At 39.8% G+C, this 17,697-nt stretch overlaps 2 protein-coding genes across 2 annotated transcripts in view; both read left to right on the top strand.

Moving 5' to 3' along the window:
• The window catches only part of LOC133664960 (hyccin 2-like), an 87,202-nt gene extending 82,172 nt beyond the window's left edge, over positions 1–5,030 (top strand). The window contains exon 16 of the mRNA XM_062070046.1: positions 3,295–5,030. Within this exon, the coding sequence (XP_061926030.1) occupies positions 3,295–3,315 (21 nt within the window). The 3' untranslated portion in view covers positions 3,316–5,030. The remainder of the gene's footprint in view (positions 1–3,294) is intronic.
• A 2,045-nt stretch (positions 5,031–7,075) lies between these two features.
• Positions 7,076–17,697, top strand: part of trpm2 (transient receptor potential cation channel, subfamily M, member 2) — an 89,320-nt gene continuing 78,698 nt past the window's right edge. Inside the window, exons 1-2 of the mRNA XM_062070028.1 lie at positions 7,076–8,908; positions 8,982–9,150. Coding sequence (XP_061926012.1) covers positions 8,613–8,908; positions 8,982–9,150 — 465 coding nt within the window. The 5' untranslated portion in view covers positions 7,076–8,612. The remainder of the gene's footprint in view (positions 8,909–8,981; positions 9,151–17,697) is intronic.

Below are 17,697 nucleotides of genomic sequence, written 5' to 3'. Positions count from 1 at the left end.
AAATACAAGTGTACAAAAGTGGAGAGCAAGCTGTAAAACAAAGTCGACAACTATAGAAAGTCATCTGAAAATTGTTGAATAAATATTGTGATGTAAGAGAAGTGTTTTTTTTAATATATATTTTGCACATTCAGTAGTACTCAAGCAATTATGCATACAAGACATATGATAAAAGAAAGTAAAAAGTAGGTAAAGAGGGGAATAAAAGGAGGCATAGTTAAAAGGTAAAGTAGGTAAACGGGTATAAGAGGATTAAACAAGAAGGCAGATGTAGATCAAATGTAGACATGTAGGTAAACAGTTAAAAGAAGGCAAAAAGTAGATTAGCATTGTAAACAAAGGTAAAAAGTAGGTTACAATTTAAAGGGGAACTGCACTTTTTGAGGGAATTTTTGCTAATTGTTCACAATCATTATGAGACATGACGAGGAATGGATTTATTTTTAATGCATTCTAAAAAAAAAAAAGTCAATAAAAGTCCAATGGGAGCTCCACTATTCCGCCCATAAAATCCAATAAATAACCATTCAAAAAGCGCCAACAATACTCTATTTACATTTCATGGCTTGATATTAACCAAGTATTAGTGATATTGTTATTATAAGTGCTAACGCAGACTAACTATTAATAGCGACGCTGTGATCACGACCGTGTGTCCCTATGTTTACATCATCCTGTGGTCTGCTGCTTCCTTGTTTCTTTGCTCCCTGGAAGTTTATTGTAGATCATAAATCATGCCTCTCATCTGAAAAGTAGATGGATGAGGATATAATCCGACAAGTGGGGACACTTTGACAGCCATTTAGGACCTGTAGCTGGCAAGGACGACACAAAAAGTTAAAACAAAAATTGGTGGGTTTAAAAATAGAATAATGTAAAAAGAAAAAAAAGTAGGTAAACATGTGTAAAAGGTAAAAATGAAAGAAGTAGGTAAACATGGGTAAAAAATAGATAAAATGTAAAAAAGAAAAAGTAGCTAAACAGGTCAAACCGGGTACAAAAGTAGGTGAAAATAGGTGGTTAAACAATTGATGAAATAAGTTAAAAGTGTAGGTAAGCATAGATAACAGAAAGTTTAAAAAAAATAATTAAATAAGCATAATTAAAAAGGTTAAAAAAAAAGTAGGTAAGCATATAGTAAAAGGTTAAAAAAAATAGATAAGTGTAAAAGAAGGTAAAAAGTAGGTAAACAGAGAAAATGGGGTACAAAAGTAGGTAAAAGACGGTAAAAATGTAGGTAAACGGGTAAAAAAAAAGATAAAAAGTAGATAAACATATAGGGTAAACATAGATAAAACAAGGTAAACAATGAGCATAGATAGAATAAGGTAAAAGGTTATAAAAAAGTATGTAGACGTGGGTAATTATAAAAGTAGGTAAGTATTGATACAAGAAGGAATAAAGTGGATAAGCATAGGTAAAAATGTCAAAAGTAGGTAAACATGCATTAGGTAAAGTAAAGTTAAAACAGATTTTAAAAAGTAGGCAAACAGGTAAAAAAGTACAGTTGTAGGTAAAATACAAGTAGGTAAATAAAGGGGAAAAAAAGGGGAAAAGTAGGTTAGCTAAGGAAAAAATTAGCAATGTAAAACAAGGTAAAGTTGGTGAACATTCAGTAGGTAACATTTGGTACAAAAAGTAGGTCAACTTAGGTGAAAGAAAGTTAAAAAAAAAAGGCAAGCACAGGTCAAAAGTGGGCAAGTATAAGTAAAAAGGTAAATTGGGTACAATAATTTGCAAACAGTTAAAAGAAGGTAAAACGGTAAACTTACAGTGGGCAAAAAAAAGCGAGAAAGTAGGTAAGCATAGGTAAAAATGTTTTTTAAGAAGGTTAAAAAATTTTAGGTAAAGGGGTGAAACAAGTAGGTAAACCTTTTTATAATAGTTATTCGGTAAACATGTGGATACACATAGGTAAAAGTAGGTAAACCGGTAACAGGTTAAAAAGTGTGTAAACATAAGTAAAAGAAGGTTAAAAAGTATGTAAACATAAGTACAATGTTAAAGTATGTAAACATAAGTAAAATGTTAAAGTATGTAAACATTTGGCAAAATGAGGTTAAAAAGTATGTAAACATAAGTAAAAAAAAAAGGTTAAGAATATGTAAACATAAGTAAAATGTTAAAGTATGTAAACATAAGTAAAAGGTTAAAAAGTATATAAACATAAGTAAAAGAAGGTTAAAAAAGTATGTAAACATAAGTAAAAGTTGGTTAAAAAGTATGTAAACATAAGTAAAAGATGGTTAAAAAGTATGTAAACATAAGTAAAAGTCGGTTAAAAAGTATGTAAACATAAGTAAAAGTTGGTTAAAAAGTATGTAAACATAAGTAAAAGATGGTTAAAAAGTATGTAAACATAAGTAAAAGGTTAAAAAGTATGTGAACATAAGTAAAAGTTGTTTAAAAAGTATGTAAATATAAGTAAAAGATGGTTAAAAAGTATGTAAACATAAGTGAAAGTTGGTTAAAAAGTATGTAAACATAAGTAAAAGTTGGTTAAAAAGTATGTAAACATAAGTAAAAGTTGGTTAAAAAGTATGTAAACATAAGTAAAAGAAGGTTAAAAGTATGTAAACATAAGTAAAAGTTGGTTAAAAAGTATGTAAACATAAGTAAAAGATGGTTAAAAAGTATGTAAACATAAGTAAAATGTTAAATTATGTAAACATAAGCAAAATAAGGTACCAAAAAAATGTAGGACGCAGCACTTGTGAAAGTTTGCAGTTCATTTGTTTGTCTCACTTCTTAATCCTAGGCAATATTTATTTTTTCCTTTAATATTGACAACATGAATTTTTTTTTTATAATCAAAATGTATTATTTGATGTTGCAATACCCTGATCAGCCCTTGGATAAGACATGAGTGGTAGTTTGCTGCCATCTTGTGGTTAGAATCTACTCAGACAGTTGCTTTCCTGCACACAATCAGCACTTTGCTTTTTTAAAACTTCTTTTTTTAATGTGATTTTTTTTTTTCAACTTGGTTTCCAGCAGGCGAATAGTTTATTTTTATATGTATATAAAAAAAAAAGTTTTTAAAACAATTAAAATGAGTTACAATTTGCTATAAATACAAATAAATGCATTTAATTCCCTGCATTAAAATAGCATTTTGATCAATTTGGTGTTTGTATTTTTTACTTTATTTTGGCCTTGAATTAAAATGAGTGAGCTTTTGCATAATGTACATTCATTTTTAAAAACAATTACCGGTAAGTATTTTCTATAAAAACACTGAATTTAAAAAAATATATTTTATGTCATTTTTAATGGTGTTGTATTTTACCACAGACACACAACAAGATGAATTGAACAATGACCCAACACTTTATGGCGACCCAACAAACAAGTCGGCAACAAGATATATTGGATACTCTGGAGGCGTTGCCTGGCAACAAGCGCGGCGACGCCTGGAGATGAAAAATGAAACATTGCAGAGTCTGGGAGTGTTGCGTTGTTGTGCTGAACAACACACGGGTGGCTGGATGTTGGTGCTGTCCAGTGAGAGGAGGCTCAGGAGGTCACCTGAGAGGTCAAGTCTCTAATTGGATTTCATCAAATCATATTAGCAGGTGTACCTAATGCTGTGTCCAGTGAGTGGACACAAACTGACTGTTTTTTCAAAGTCCCTCGCAGGAAAAAAGACAAGAACGGCCTTGAGATGACACCGCAAAAGAAGAAGAAATGTGTAATTAGTCACGTTATTCTGCGTCTTAAAAAGGTGAGTATTTTTACCAAAGGCACTTTTTGAGTTCAGAGGTCACGGGATCAGAAACTGTTAGCATGTGGTAAAGTCAATTCAAAAATGTGTATGAAACAAACCATATCGAGCCGTAGCTCTTATTAAAGCTTGTGTTGATGGCGTTTTTGATCTGAAATTGCGATTATGCCCTCATATGACGGCGCAATTACCATGAAAACAGATCTTGACCTTGAGGCGCTTATCTTGCATTATAAAGTCAAAACTCCATGTGCAACAAACCATACCGAGTCATATCTCATAGTAAAGTCTGTGACGATGCCGTCCTAGATCCGCAATTATATTGCCAATATGACTTAATTTGAAGGCGCAACGGCAAAAAAACAAAACAGATCTTGACCTTACCATGAATTGATTAACGTGGACCCCGACTTAAACAAGTTAAAAAAACGTATTCGGGTGTTACCATTTAGTGGTCAATTGTACGGAATATGTACTGAACTGTGCAATCTACTAATAAAAGTTTCAATCAATCAATCAAAAAGGCACTTATCTTGCATTATAAAGTCAAAACTCCATGTGCAACAAACCATACTGAGTCATATCTCATAGTAAAGTCTGTGATTAGAGCTTGTTGGATTTGCAGTTATATTGTCAATGTGTCTTTGTACGATGACTCAATGGGCAAAAAAACAGATTTTGACCTTAAAGCGCTTACCTTGCATTATAAAGTCAAAACTCCATGTGCAACAAACCATACCGAGTCATAGCTCATATTAAAGTCTGTGACGATGCCGTCCTAGATCCGCAATTATATTGTCAATATGACTTAATTTGATGGCGCAACGGCAAAAAAAAAAAACAGATCTTGACCTTAAGGTGCTTATCTTGCATTATAAAGTCAAAACTCCATGTGCAACAAACCATGTCGAGTCATATCTCATATTAAAGTCTGTGACGATGCCGTCCTAGATCTGCAATTATATTGCCAATATGACTTAATTTGAAGGCGCAACGGCAAAAAAACAAAACAGATCTTGACCTTACCATGAATTGATTAACGTGGACCCCGACTTAAACAAGTTGAAAAAACGTATTCGGGTGTTACCATTTAGTGGTCAATTGTACAGAATATGTACTGAACTGTGCAATCTACTAATAAAAGTTTCAATCAATTAATCAAAAAGGCACTTATCTTGCATTATAAAGTCAAAACTCCATGTGCAACAAACCATACTGAGTCATATCTCATAGTAAAGTCTGTGATAAGAGCTTGTTGGATTTGCAGTTATATTGTCAATGTGTCTTTGTACGATGACTCAATGGGCAAAAAAACAGATTTTGACCTTAAAGCGCTTACCTTGCATTATAAAGTCAAAACGCCATGTGCAACAAACCATACCGAGTCATAGCTCATATTAAAGTCTGTGACGATGCCGTCCTAGATCTGCAATTATATTGCCAATATGACTTAATTTGAAGGCGCAACGGCAAAAAAACAAAACAGATCTTGACCTTACCATGAATTGATTAACGTGGACCCCGACTTAAACAAGTTGAAAAAACGTATTCGGGTGTTACCATTTAGTGGTCAATTGTACAGAATATGTACTGTACTGTGCAATCTACTAATAAAAGTTTCAATCAATTAATCAAAAAGGCACTTATCTTGCATTATAAAGTCAAAACTCCATGTGCAACAAACCATACCGAGTCATATTTCATATTAAAATCTGTGACGATGCCGTTCTAGATCCGCAATTATATTGTCAATATGACTTAATTTGATGGCACAATGGCAAACAAAACAGATCTGTTACGGTTTGTACAGGGGAAGAAGACGGCACAGACAACAGGGACGTCATTTAACTCTGTTTATTTACAAACCCCGTTTCCATATGAGTTGGGAAATTGTGTGAGATGTAAATATAAACGGAATACGATATGCAAATCCTTTTCAACCCATATACAGTTGATTATGCTACAAAGACAACATATTTGATGTTCAAACTCATAAACCTTTTTTTTTTGTTGCAAATAATAATTAACTTAGAATTTCAGGGCTGCAACACGTGCCAAAGTAGTTGGGAAAGGGCATGTTCACCACTGTGTTACATGGCCTTTCCTTTTAACAACACTCAATAAACGTTTGGGAAATGAGGCGACACATTTTTTATAAGCTTCTCAGGTGGAATTCTTTCCCATTCTTGCTTGATGTACAGCTTAAGTTGTTCAACAGTCCGGGGGTCTCCGTTGTGGTATTTTAGGCTTCATAATGCGCCACACATTTTCAATGGGAGACAGGTCTGGACTACAGGCAGGCCAGCCTAGTACCCGCACTCTTTTACTATGAAGCCACGTTGCTTGGCATTGTCTTGCTGAAATAAGCAGGGGCGTCCATGGTAACGTTGCTTTGATGGCAACATATGTTGCTCCAAAACCTGTATGTACCTTTCAGCATTAATGGTGCCTTCACAGATGTGTAAGTTACCCATGTCTTGGGCACTAATACACCCCCATACCATCACAGATGCTGGCTTTTCAACTTTGCGCTTATAACAATCCGGATGGTTCTTTTCTTCTTTGGTCCGGAGGACACAACGTCCAGTTTCCAAAAACAATTTGAAATGTGGACTCGTCAGACCACAGAACACTTTTCCACTTTGTATCAGTCCATCTTAGATGAGCTCAGGCCCAGCGAAGCCGACGGCGTTTCTGGGTGTTGTTGATAAACGGTTTTCGCCTTGCATAGGAGAGTTTTAACTTGCACTTACAGATGTAGCGGCCAACTGTAGTTACTGACAGTGGGTTTCTGAAGTGTTCCTGAGCCCATGTGGTGATATCCTTTACACGCTGACGTCGCTTGTTGATGCAGTACAGCCTGAGGGATCGAAGGTCACGGGCTTAGCTGCTTACGTGCAGTGATTTCTCCAGATTCTCTGAACCCTTTGATGATATTACGGACCGTAGATGGTGAAATCCCTAAATTCCTTGCAATAGCTGGTTGAGAAAGGTTTTTCTTAAACTGTTCAACAATTTGTTCACGCATTTGTTGACAAAATGGTGACCCTCGCCCCATCCTTGTTTGTGCATGACTGAGCATTTCATGGAATCTATTTTTATACCCAATCATGGCACCCACCTGTTCCCAATTTGACTGTTCACCTGTGGGATGTTCCAAATAAGTGTTTGATGAGCATTCTTCAACTTTATCAGTATTTATTGCCACCTTTCCCAACTTCTTTGTCACGTGTTGCTGGCATCAAATTCTAAAGTTAATGATTATTTGCACACAAAAAAAAGGTTTGAACATCAAATATGTTGTCTTTGTAGCATATTCAACTGAATATGGGTTGAAAATGATTTGCAAATCATTGTATTCCGTTTATATTTACATCTAACACAATTTCTCAACTCATATGGAAACGGGGTTTGTATATACATATATATACATAATATATGTAAATAATAAATGAAGTGTGTAAATAATCCAAACTATGTGTGTGGTGTGCGACTATGTGTGGAAATGACCTGTAGTGTGTTACCAGAGGTGTTGAGCGAGGGGCAGGCTGGCTCGGAGGTCCGTGAGAACAGGTAGGAAGTCGGGGGCAATAGTGAGGCGTCAAAGTCCGTGTCCAGGCGGGAGGTGGAGATCCAAAAGAGGCAGCCAAAGAACCAGAGGGGAACACAGGGAGATACTGTTGCTATGGCATCCTCTGTAGATCGGTTTGCTCTATATTGTGAGGATCGAGTGTAGGTGGTATGATAGCAGTGATATGGCTTCGGACCAGTTTCTCCAAACACTTCATGATGGTTGGTGTAAGCGCTACTGGCCGGTAGTCATTTGGGCTGCTGGCGTTTACCTTCTTTGGTAGGGGGATTATTGTGGAGGACTTTAGGCAAGGTGGAATCACAGCCTGTAATAGGGACTGGTTGAATATCTTAGTAAAGACATCAGCCAGTTGGTCCGCACAGTCCTTCAGAACCCTTCCTGTCACGCCATCTGGTCCTGCCGCTTTCCTTGGGTTTACAGCTTGCAGTGTGCGCCTGACTTCCTGCACCTGCCAGCTGAAGTTTTGTGCCGAGTTTGAAATTTGGTGGAGGAGGAATTATGGTGTGGGGTTGTTTTTCAGGAGTTGGGCTTGGCCCCTTAGTTCAAATTAAAGGAACTTTGAATGCTCCAGGATACCAAAACATTTTGGACAATTCCATGCTCCCAACCTTGTGGGAACTGTTTGGAGCGAGCCCCTTCCTCTTCCAACATGACGAGGTCCATAAAGACATGGATGACAGAGTCTGGTGCGGATGAACTTGACTGGCCTGCACAGAGTCCTGACCTGAACTCGATCGAACACCTTTGGGATGAATTAGAACAGAGACTGAGAGCCAGGCCTTCTCGACCATCCTCACCAATGCGCTTTTGGAATGGTCGAAAATTCCTATAAACACACTCTGCAACCTTGTGGACAGCCTTCTCTGAAGAGTTGAAACTGTAATAGCTGCAAAAGGTGGACATACATCATATTGAACCCTTTGGGTTAGGAATGGGATGGCACTTCAAGTTCATATTTGAGTCAAGGCAGGTGGCCAAATACTTTTGTCAGTATAGTGTATCTCGTATCTAAATATATGATAGCATTCAAAAATGTTTTTGTCCTTTCCAGCTATTCTGTGTGTGACCAACAAATACTTTTACTTTTAGCAGCTAAAAATTGGTAGAAACTAAGCAATAAATATGTGAGGGCAAAAATACATCTGTCCACTTATTTGTGAATTGTTATTAATGCAAGCTAAGTTATGTTTCCAACTGCTGCATATTGCATGCTTTTTGTGTTATAAAGTGGTAATTAATCCCCCGTCAGTGATGTAATGTACTATCGATCCTTCACTGGCATCTGACTTTCAGTAAATGGGAGGTCTGGCAGCCTGCTCACTGACATCATGCAAATATAATCTTGAAAGGAATGAGACAGCAGAAACAGAAGCTATTCCATCCTGTTACCTGCTAGCAGACCCAGCCTCTCTGCCCCGTAGCCTTGCCTCCGCGATGGCGGCGACAGGAGGGTCTCAGCTGATTCAAAACCTGACCTTAAGTGCGAGCGGCGCCATAAAGCTTCTTTCTCTTTCGCCCACTTTCCAGCATGTCGCCTGGATCAGACACAACATCCGCAAGATGGAGTGTTGCTTCTTCACAAAAGGTGCCAGGTAGGATGACTTCTTCTGTCCAAAAAAATTTCATGAAATGACCTCTCGATGGACCCTCGGCGACCTCTTGCAGAGAGGACGTGTGCATGTGCGGCTACGGGAAGAGCGAGCATGCGCCCGAGGCCGTCAACGAGGACGACTTCAGCGGCGAAGCGTGGGACGGACACAGACATGTCCGTGAAGTACCCACAGACGCTTTCGGGGACATCAGCTTCGGTGGTTTGAGGCAGATGACGACCAAGGTGAAACATCACATTTACTTTCTTCAATCTTCTAACTCCCTTTGAGCAAACAGACTGCCACCAAAAGAAAAAAAAAAAGGAAAAGTATCAGTTTCTGCAATCAGTAGTGTGCGCTTGATAAGAACGATGCAGTAGCTAGTAAGGTGAAACAACAAAATCTTGTCATTGAAACACATCACAAACTAAAAAATTAGTAACACAAAATATAACACATTTGTATGTAAAGGATATTGATATTAGATGACAGGATACAAATAATAAACAAAAAAAGAGGACTTAATGCCACAAATCACAGCATGTGTTATGTCATGTGGTACATGGCATCCATTTTATTTGTGATTATGTGGCAGGGGGAATGCAAAAAATGTGTGTGTATATATATATCTATTTTTATTTATTTTTATATATATATATATATATATAATATATATATATATATATATATATATATATATATATATATATATATATATATATATATATATATATATATATATATATATATATATATATATATATATATATATTTGTATATATATATATATATATAATAAATAAATTATATATATATATATATATATATATAGTATATGTTGAGTATTAAACTCTGCGACTGTTTTTTTCGGATATTGACCACGTTGGGGTTCCGGTCAGAGAACACACAGTCATCATTTGGACTCCTCCAACTTTAATGGTGCATATTGGTTTAGGTTCATTTAGGTAGTTAGTTAGTATCTGTAAACCACAAGCAAACACCCATCAACATTTATGTCATTTAACTAAACAACAATATACATATATGCCTATATATATGCTCAAAGTAAAATACTAGAGACATAATATATTGCATTTCCACAATGGCATATGAGCTAGCCACATTAGCAGCAGCAATGCTATCCTTAACAGGGAGATGTTAGCTCGTAGCATTCTGACAACACAGCATCAATAATATTATTAAAACACCCCTAAATGTTACACAAACACAGTGATGTCTATTAATAAACTAAATTAGTCTTATATAATAATCAACATACTCACATCATCAAAGATTAGAGCACCGATTAAACGTAGCAGAGAAAACAAGTCAGCACACATTAACACACGTCAAAAGGGTAGCGGAAGTGACCCCTACAGGAAGGAAGCGGAAGTGACACTGTCATGAAATGCTTCAAAATAAAGTATCTGAAACGTAGATAACATGGGGAATTCTTAACAGCCGCCCCCACATTTGTACAACAAATGTGTAACTACAGGAATTCTTCAAGTGTCCTTACTGTCATCCTCTAAACTTGGAAGTGGGATCAAGCGAGCTACCGGTCTGGTGTAGACTTTACTCTTGACCATTACCTCAGCAGCCCTGACCTGTCCATCTTGACTCGGAATGGTCTTAACCACTCTGCCGATGGGCCACTGTGCTCTTGGAAGTGAAGGGTCCACCATCAGAACTATAGTGTTGATGGTTAAATTTTCGGAAGACCTCTGCCATTTTGACCTGGTCTGCAAAGTGGGTAGATAGCTGCGTATGAAGTGGATCCAAAACTGATCCACAAGTGTTTGACAATGGCGCCATCTCCGCCGCCCCATGACAGCTGGGACGTAAACTACTTGAGGCAGTGCAGAATCCCGCCGCCCCATGAGAAGGATGTTTGGGGTGATTGGGTCCAGATCAGAAACATCAGATGATACGTACCCTAGTGGTTTTGAGTTCAGTATCCCCTCCACTTCTACTAGAGTTGTGTGCAGGACATCTTCTGTGACTGACTGCCCTCCTACTGCGACTTGGAGACTGGCCTTGATGGATCTAATTTCCCGTTCCCATGCCCCACCAAAATGAGGGGCATTTGGAGGGTTAAATTTGAAGTCAATCTGATATTCTGTCAGTTGCTCTCGTAGCTGAGGTTCCATCTCTGCAAACACTGTCCTGAGTTCTCTTTCGGCTCCTCGGAAGTTGGTCCCACAATCTGACAGTACCTCTCTTGGTCTTCCCCTTCTGGCAATGAACCGACGTAGAGCGAGAAGGAATGCATCGGCATCCATGGAGTTGAGAAGCTCGATGTGAACTGCTCGAGTTGTAAGACACTTAAAAATGACACCCCATCGTTTCTCTGATCTTCTTCCCACTTTGACCAGATAAGGTCCAAAACAATCCACACCTGTTGAATGGAAGGGTGGACAGAGAAGTCTGAGGCATTGTGGTGGCAGATCTGCCATCCTTGGGACTGTCGGTTGAGCTCGCCAGCGTTGACAAGATGGGCAATTGTGCTGATGGTGCCTGACTGCTTGTCGTCCTCGCAGAATCCAGTAATGTCTTCGAAGTTCTGCATACTTTCGCTCTGTACCTGGGTGCAGAAGACGTTCGTCCATGTCCTTGATGAGGAGTTTAGTTATCTGATGTTTTGGGTCCAGCACAATAGGATGGATCTCTTCTAAGTCCGAGTTCTGGAGTCGTCGCAGCCTACCCCCAACTCGAATTAACCCTGTAGTTGAGTCCCACTCAGGAGAGAGGCACGCCAGACGACTCTTAGCTGACACTGCGTTCTGTGTTTTAAGAGACATGATGTCTGCGGGAAAGGTTTGAACTTGACATCTTCTCAGCAACAGAAACTCAGCTTCTTGGAAGCTGATTGTCTGACTGTGTGTCGAACCTCCTGGTCCTTCCTGTCCCGCCTGCTGAGTGACTTTTACTAATTCTTTCCAGGTATTGAATAGAGAAGCATCCAGAATATTATTGTCGCTTTGCACTACTGCAAGACCACAGAAGGTGATGCTCTTTAGTTCGGATGAAGTCAGGGTTGAATCTTTCTCCGGTCTTTTTGGCCTTTTCTCTGTGCTTCTCAAGTGAGCCATAACGGTGGATATGGAACTGTTGAGTTTAGGCATATCTTTTTTCCTTAGGATGGGTGTTGCATAGCGCTGGACACCCTCTATGTCGACTCGCTGAGTTCTTGTCTCCAATAGGGTGATTGCTTCCTGATCTTCACGAGAGCGAACAACCATCTTTTCGTTCCTGAAAGGCAAAACATCAAGTTGCCATAACTTTTCCACATTACGAAACAAGATGTAATTGGGAGTGGCAAGTGAGGTAAAGAGACACAATTGTGTTGAGCTCTGTCCTTGTGTTCTTTCCTCCGCCCCTTGTAAAGTCCATCCAAGTGCTGTGTGGATGGCTACGGGTCCTCCATTATTTCCCTGGCGGACTGGCTTCGTGGCAGTGATCAGGTGCACATTGTCTGACCCAATTAACACTAGGGGGCGTGCATTGGAGAATGGTTTCAACGAAATCCCACGTAGATGTGTGTACTTCCTCTGAAGTCTCTGAACTGGGTAGGTCTGCTCCATCAGATCCAGACCTTGTGCAGTAAACGCACCTTGCACTTGGTAACGTTTCCCTGGGTTCTTTATAGGGGAAATCTCAAAGTCAACTGTTAAACCCTTGAGGTGGGTAAGGTCTGTGCGCACGGTGCGCAGGGCAAGGATTTCATGTTGGCCATGCAAGTGTAGATGTTGTGCTGCGTCAGGTAAAATCATAGTTTGTTGAGCCCCATCATCTAAGACAGCAAATGTCTCCATTGATTTTGAATTATGGTGCAGCAGTACAGGAACAACTTTCAGGAGCACTCTACTTGAGGTGATGCTGGGAGTCAAATAGACACGACTCTCTGTGGGAGTCATCTGGGTGTCTTCAGTATACCGTTGAGCTACATTGTGGAGAACTTGGAGGTGGATACCATTGCAGTCGCTGCAGGGCTTCTTGAGAGTACATGCGTCGGGTGCATGAGCACGTGCACATCTCCAGCATCGTCCTTCTACTATCCATTTATCCAGGTGCGCCGCAGAATGTTTTCTGATCTGTTGACAGCGACCAATATAGTGTTCCTTGCTATTGCAGAAGAGACAATGCATTTTGTTAGCTTTGTTGGTGTCAGCAAGAGAGTGCTTGGTGGAGGCACCCTGTCGTGTTGGCGCTGCTCCAAAATATACAGCTGTAGCTTGACCTTTAACCCTGAAGGGATCTTTTTTCTGTTGCGCTCCCCGAGGGCTTCTCCTGTTGATAGCGTTGTACCAATCTGCTGGAAAGGCGCTGCTGTTGTGCTTTACCTTGAAGCCATCCATTTAGGTCCTGCAGGTTGTAGGGGTTCAGACTTGTGCCATTTAATTTGCCTTGTAACTGTAAATGCTCGATGAACCCATCTCTGTGGTACTTTGGCAGCTTGCTAAGTAGGCGATCGACATGTGAGCAGCAGTTCAGTTCCATGCCTTGTGGTCCCTCTAAGGAGAGCAGCATGCTTACTAGGAGATGGACTTGCAGAGCAAAGCTCTGAAAGGTGCGGGCATCAGTCGGCTTGACATCTGGGGAGGTCAGAATGGCAGCTATTTCGCTTTGAGCAAGCTGATGTGGCTGACCATACTGGAACTGCAAAGCTTGCATGGTGGCTGTATATGGGTATGGATGGTGGCGGCACGACTGACCTATCATTTGTGCTTCGGGAAGCTTGAGATGTTCAAGTAGCACATGATATTTATAATTCTCACTTAAGTCTGGATGGGGTTCGAGTAGGTTACAAAGAGCAAGCTTGAGGTTAGCAAACTCTCTTTCACTATCTGCAGTAAAATCTGGAATTTTAGGTTGTGGCACCCCGTAAGTTGAGCGTTGTGACACACCATATGTTGAGCGTTGTGACAAGTTAGTGGGTAATGGGGGAACATTGTGACTTGACAGCATCTGTGGCTGATAGACTGTGGGCATGCTACCCTCTAGTGGTGAAGTGTATACTGGGTACTGAAGTGTTGTTACTGCTGTGAGTCCGGGGAGGTGATGAGTCACGTTTGCACCTGAGTGAGCGTCAGGTATTGCAGGTGGAAAGGGTTGACTGAGCACATTCAGGGGGTTGTAAGAAGCAACTGCAGGTGTACAGGTTGCTGTAGTGCGTTGATGATCGACTGGTTGGATGCATTCTCCAGATTTGCCAGAGTGCTGAGGGGGCCCTTTGGTCGTAGTAATAATGTGTCCTGGCTGGGGAGTTGTTCCTGATGTACAGCAGGCAACACCATTCTATATGAAGCAACAGAGGAGGGGGAGCTTGGGCATTGTGGTGAGAATGTTTGTGTTAATGTAAGTGGGGAAGCAGCTCTCTCACGTGCAGCTGCGGGAATAATGTCCACTTTATTAGTTTCATTCCCTGACACTGAATGCGTGCTTGCTGTTATACATCCCCGAAGTGGAGGCTTTACAAAGTGCAGTTGCTTTGTTACTGGTTCAGGTGAGGGTGTATGTGAAATGGAAATTGCAGCACAACTGTCGCTTACTGAAGGAGGTTGTGCTGGTGAAGGCTCCGTGTCCGTATGAAGGTCATTTCCGTCCATTTCTTCTTCCATGAGGAAGGACGATATGTGTTTTATCAGCTGTTGCCGTCGCCGTTGTCTGCTCTCATATTGGCGGAGTTTAGCAGTAAGTCGAGTAATTTCGTCTGTCTCCTCCTTTTCCTTTACTGTTACTGATTCCATTAGTTTCCTGAGTGAAGAAACATTCAGCATGTCGACTGACGTGGCACGATGTGAGGTTACTCTGTCATCTATTTGAAGCAATGCATCTGCTTGGCTACTGTTCACTGCGGCTGCTGCTCCTCTCTGCTCGTCCATCTCGGCAGGGGGGGAGGAAAGGGCAGGTCGGTGCACATTATAGGCAAGGATGTAGTCTACCCAGCCCAGCTCGTCCGACTGCCACAGCACCTACTAAGACGCCATGTCTCAGCCTTGCTTCTGCCTGGTCAACAGCCTCCTGTGCCTTCCACTTCCTCCCAGTTCTGACCTTGATGCCAGCAGAGGAGACTCTGGTGTCAGATGAGTCTCTGTAAAGTAACACCTCCCTGGCTCTGGTGACTTTAAACTCCTCTGTCATTCCGGTGAAGGGAAGCTGCAGCTTGTTGGTGTTCCCATACAGGGCGATGCTGCTTAGGCTCTTCAGCAAGCCCAGCCACCTTCGCAGGTGCTGACTGATGTTGCGTTCGAAGCCCTCCACAATGGTTACTGGGACTTCGTAGATCAGCAGCGGCCAAAGGATTCTCGGCAGGATGCCATGCTGGTATATCCAAGCCTTGAACTTACTGGGGAGGCCCGACTTGTCCACTGCTTATAGCCAGGTCTTAAGCTCCACATGGGCTGACTGCACTGCTGCTTTGTCCTTCAGGGCGCTGTCAAAGATCTTCCCCAGACTCTTCACAGGCTTCTCCGACACTGATAGTATGGGGACTCCATCCAGGCTGAAGCGGTGTTTGTCCTCCACTCTCCCCTTCTTCAAAACCAGGGACATGGTTTTGGCTGGCTTGAACATAATTCTCGCCCATGTGAGGATCCTTTCCAGGCTCCGGCTTGTGTCCAAGCAGCGTACTACTCCATCCGTCTCCCCTTTTGATCCACAACCACCTTGTGGCTTTCTCAGCAGCCTCGCTGAAGTTTCTGGTGCCTCTTCTCTCCGGCAACCCTTTGATTCCAAGAAGTCTGATTGCCCTAGAAAGCCCCTGCAGCCCACTTCTATAGACTCACAGCAGGCCCTCCAGCCACTCTCTCTGCATATATATACAAACCCCGTTTCCATATGAGTTCGGAAATTGTGTTAGACGTAAATATAAACGGAATACAATGATTTGCAAATAATTTTCAACCCATATTCAGTTGAATATGCTACAAAGACAACATATTTGACGTTCAAACTGATAAACCTTTTTTTCAATCAAAGGGTTGCAGGAGAGAAGAGCCACCAGAAACATCAGCGAGGCTGCTGAAAAAGCCTCAAGGTGGTTGTGGATCAAGAGGGGAGACGGATGGAGTAGTACGCTGCTTGGCCTGATCAGCCCCGGTTGGGTCGCCCAGGCGAGGGTGTATAGAGATCAAAGACTCGAAACACCCAATGAACCTCGGTTCTTTACTGAAGATGTGTCCAAGCTGCCCCCGCAAGGTGTTCCTCAAACTATATATATATATATATATATATATATATATATATATATATATATATATATATATATATATATATATATATATATATATATATATATGTATATATATATATATATGTATATATATATATGTATGTATGTATGTGTGGGGAAAAAATCACAAGACTATTTCATCTCTACAGGCCTGTTTCATGAGGGGTTTCCTCAATCCTCAGGAGATTTTATATATATATATATATATATATATATATATATATATATATATATATATATATATATATATATATATATATATATATATATATATATATATATATATATATATATATATATCCATACCGCTTATTCCCTTCGGGGTCGCGGGGGGCGCTGGAGCCTATCTCAGCTACAATCGGGCGGAAGGCGGGGTACACCCTGGACAAGTCGCCACCTCATTGCAGGGCATATATATATATATATATATATATATATATATATATATATATATATATATATATATATATATATATATATATATATATATATATATATATACGTATATATATATATATATATATATATATATATATATATATATACATATATATATATATATATGTATATATATATATATGTATATATATATATGTATATATATATATATGTATATATATATATATATATATATATATATATATATATGTATATATATATATATATATGCAGTACAGGCCAAAAGTTTGGACACACCTTCTCATTCAATGCATTATCTTTATTTTCATGACTATTTACATTGTAGATTGTCACTGAAGGCATCAAAACTATGAATGAACACATGTGGAGATATGTATGTTTGTACTTAACAAAAAAGATGAAATAACTGAAAACATGTTTTGTATTGTAGCTTCTTCAAAATAGCCGCTCTTTGTTTGATTACTGCTTTGCACACTCTTGGCATTCTCTCCATGAGCTTCAAACACACCTTTGAAGTGAAAACCATTTCAGGTGACTACCTCTTGAACCTCTTGAAAGCCTGCGATTCCCGATTAGGCTGAACAGTTTGAAGTTGGAACGGTTTGAATCGGATGAAAAATGTGGAAGGTAGAGCGCGCCAAAATTCGGAGAAGAAGAATAATTAAAAAATAGATTAATTTTGTTGTATAAAACCATATGCTTTGGAGCATTCACACAATTATCGGCGACAATTAGCGTTTCACTAACTTGCGCCCTTCAATATGGATATCGGCAATGCATTGTGGGAAATGTGAGAAAATCCGAATCCCTCTATAGCAGGGGTGTCAAAACTTTTTCCACTGAGGGCCGCACACGGAAATATTAAAGCATGCGGGGGCCATTTTGATATTTTTCATTTTCAAACCATAACAAAATATATGGATTTTTTTAAATGTATTTTACCTTTAGGGCTTCCGGGGACCATAAAGGGTCTAAGTCATTAAAATGTTAAAAACAAGTCAAATTATTATTATTTTTATTTATTTAACGCTTACTGATGGCTGCTGGTTAGCGCCTTGCATGGCAGCTCCCGCCATCAGTGTGTGAATGTGTGTGTGAATGGGTGAATGTGGAAATACTGTCAAAGCGCTTTGAGTAC

The sequence above is a fragment of the Entelurus aequoreus genome, linkage group LG14, assembly GCF_033978785.1.
Source record: "Entelurus aequoreus isolate RoL-2023_Sb linkage group LG14, RoL_Eaeq_v1.1, whole genome shotgun sequence".
In the NCBI taxonomy this organism is placed as follows: domain Eukaryota; kingdom Metazoa; phylum Chordata; class Actinopteri; order Syngnathiformes; family Syngnathidae; genus Entelurus; species Entelurus aequoreus.
Note: the sequence above shows the minus strand (reverse complement) of the source record. Positions and strands in the feature narration are given on the sequence as shown.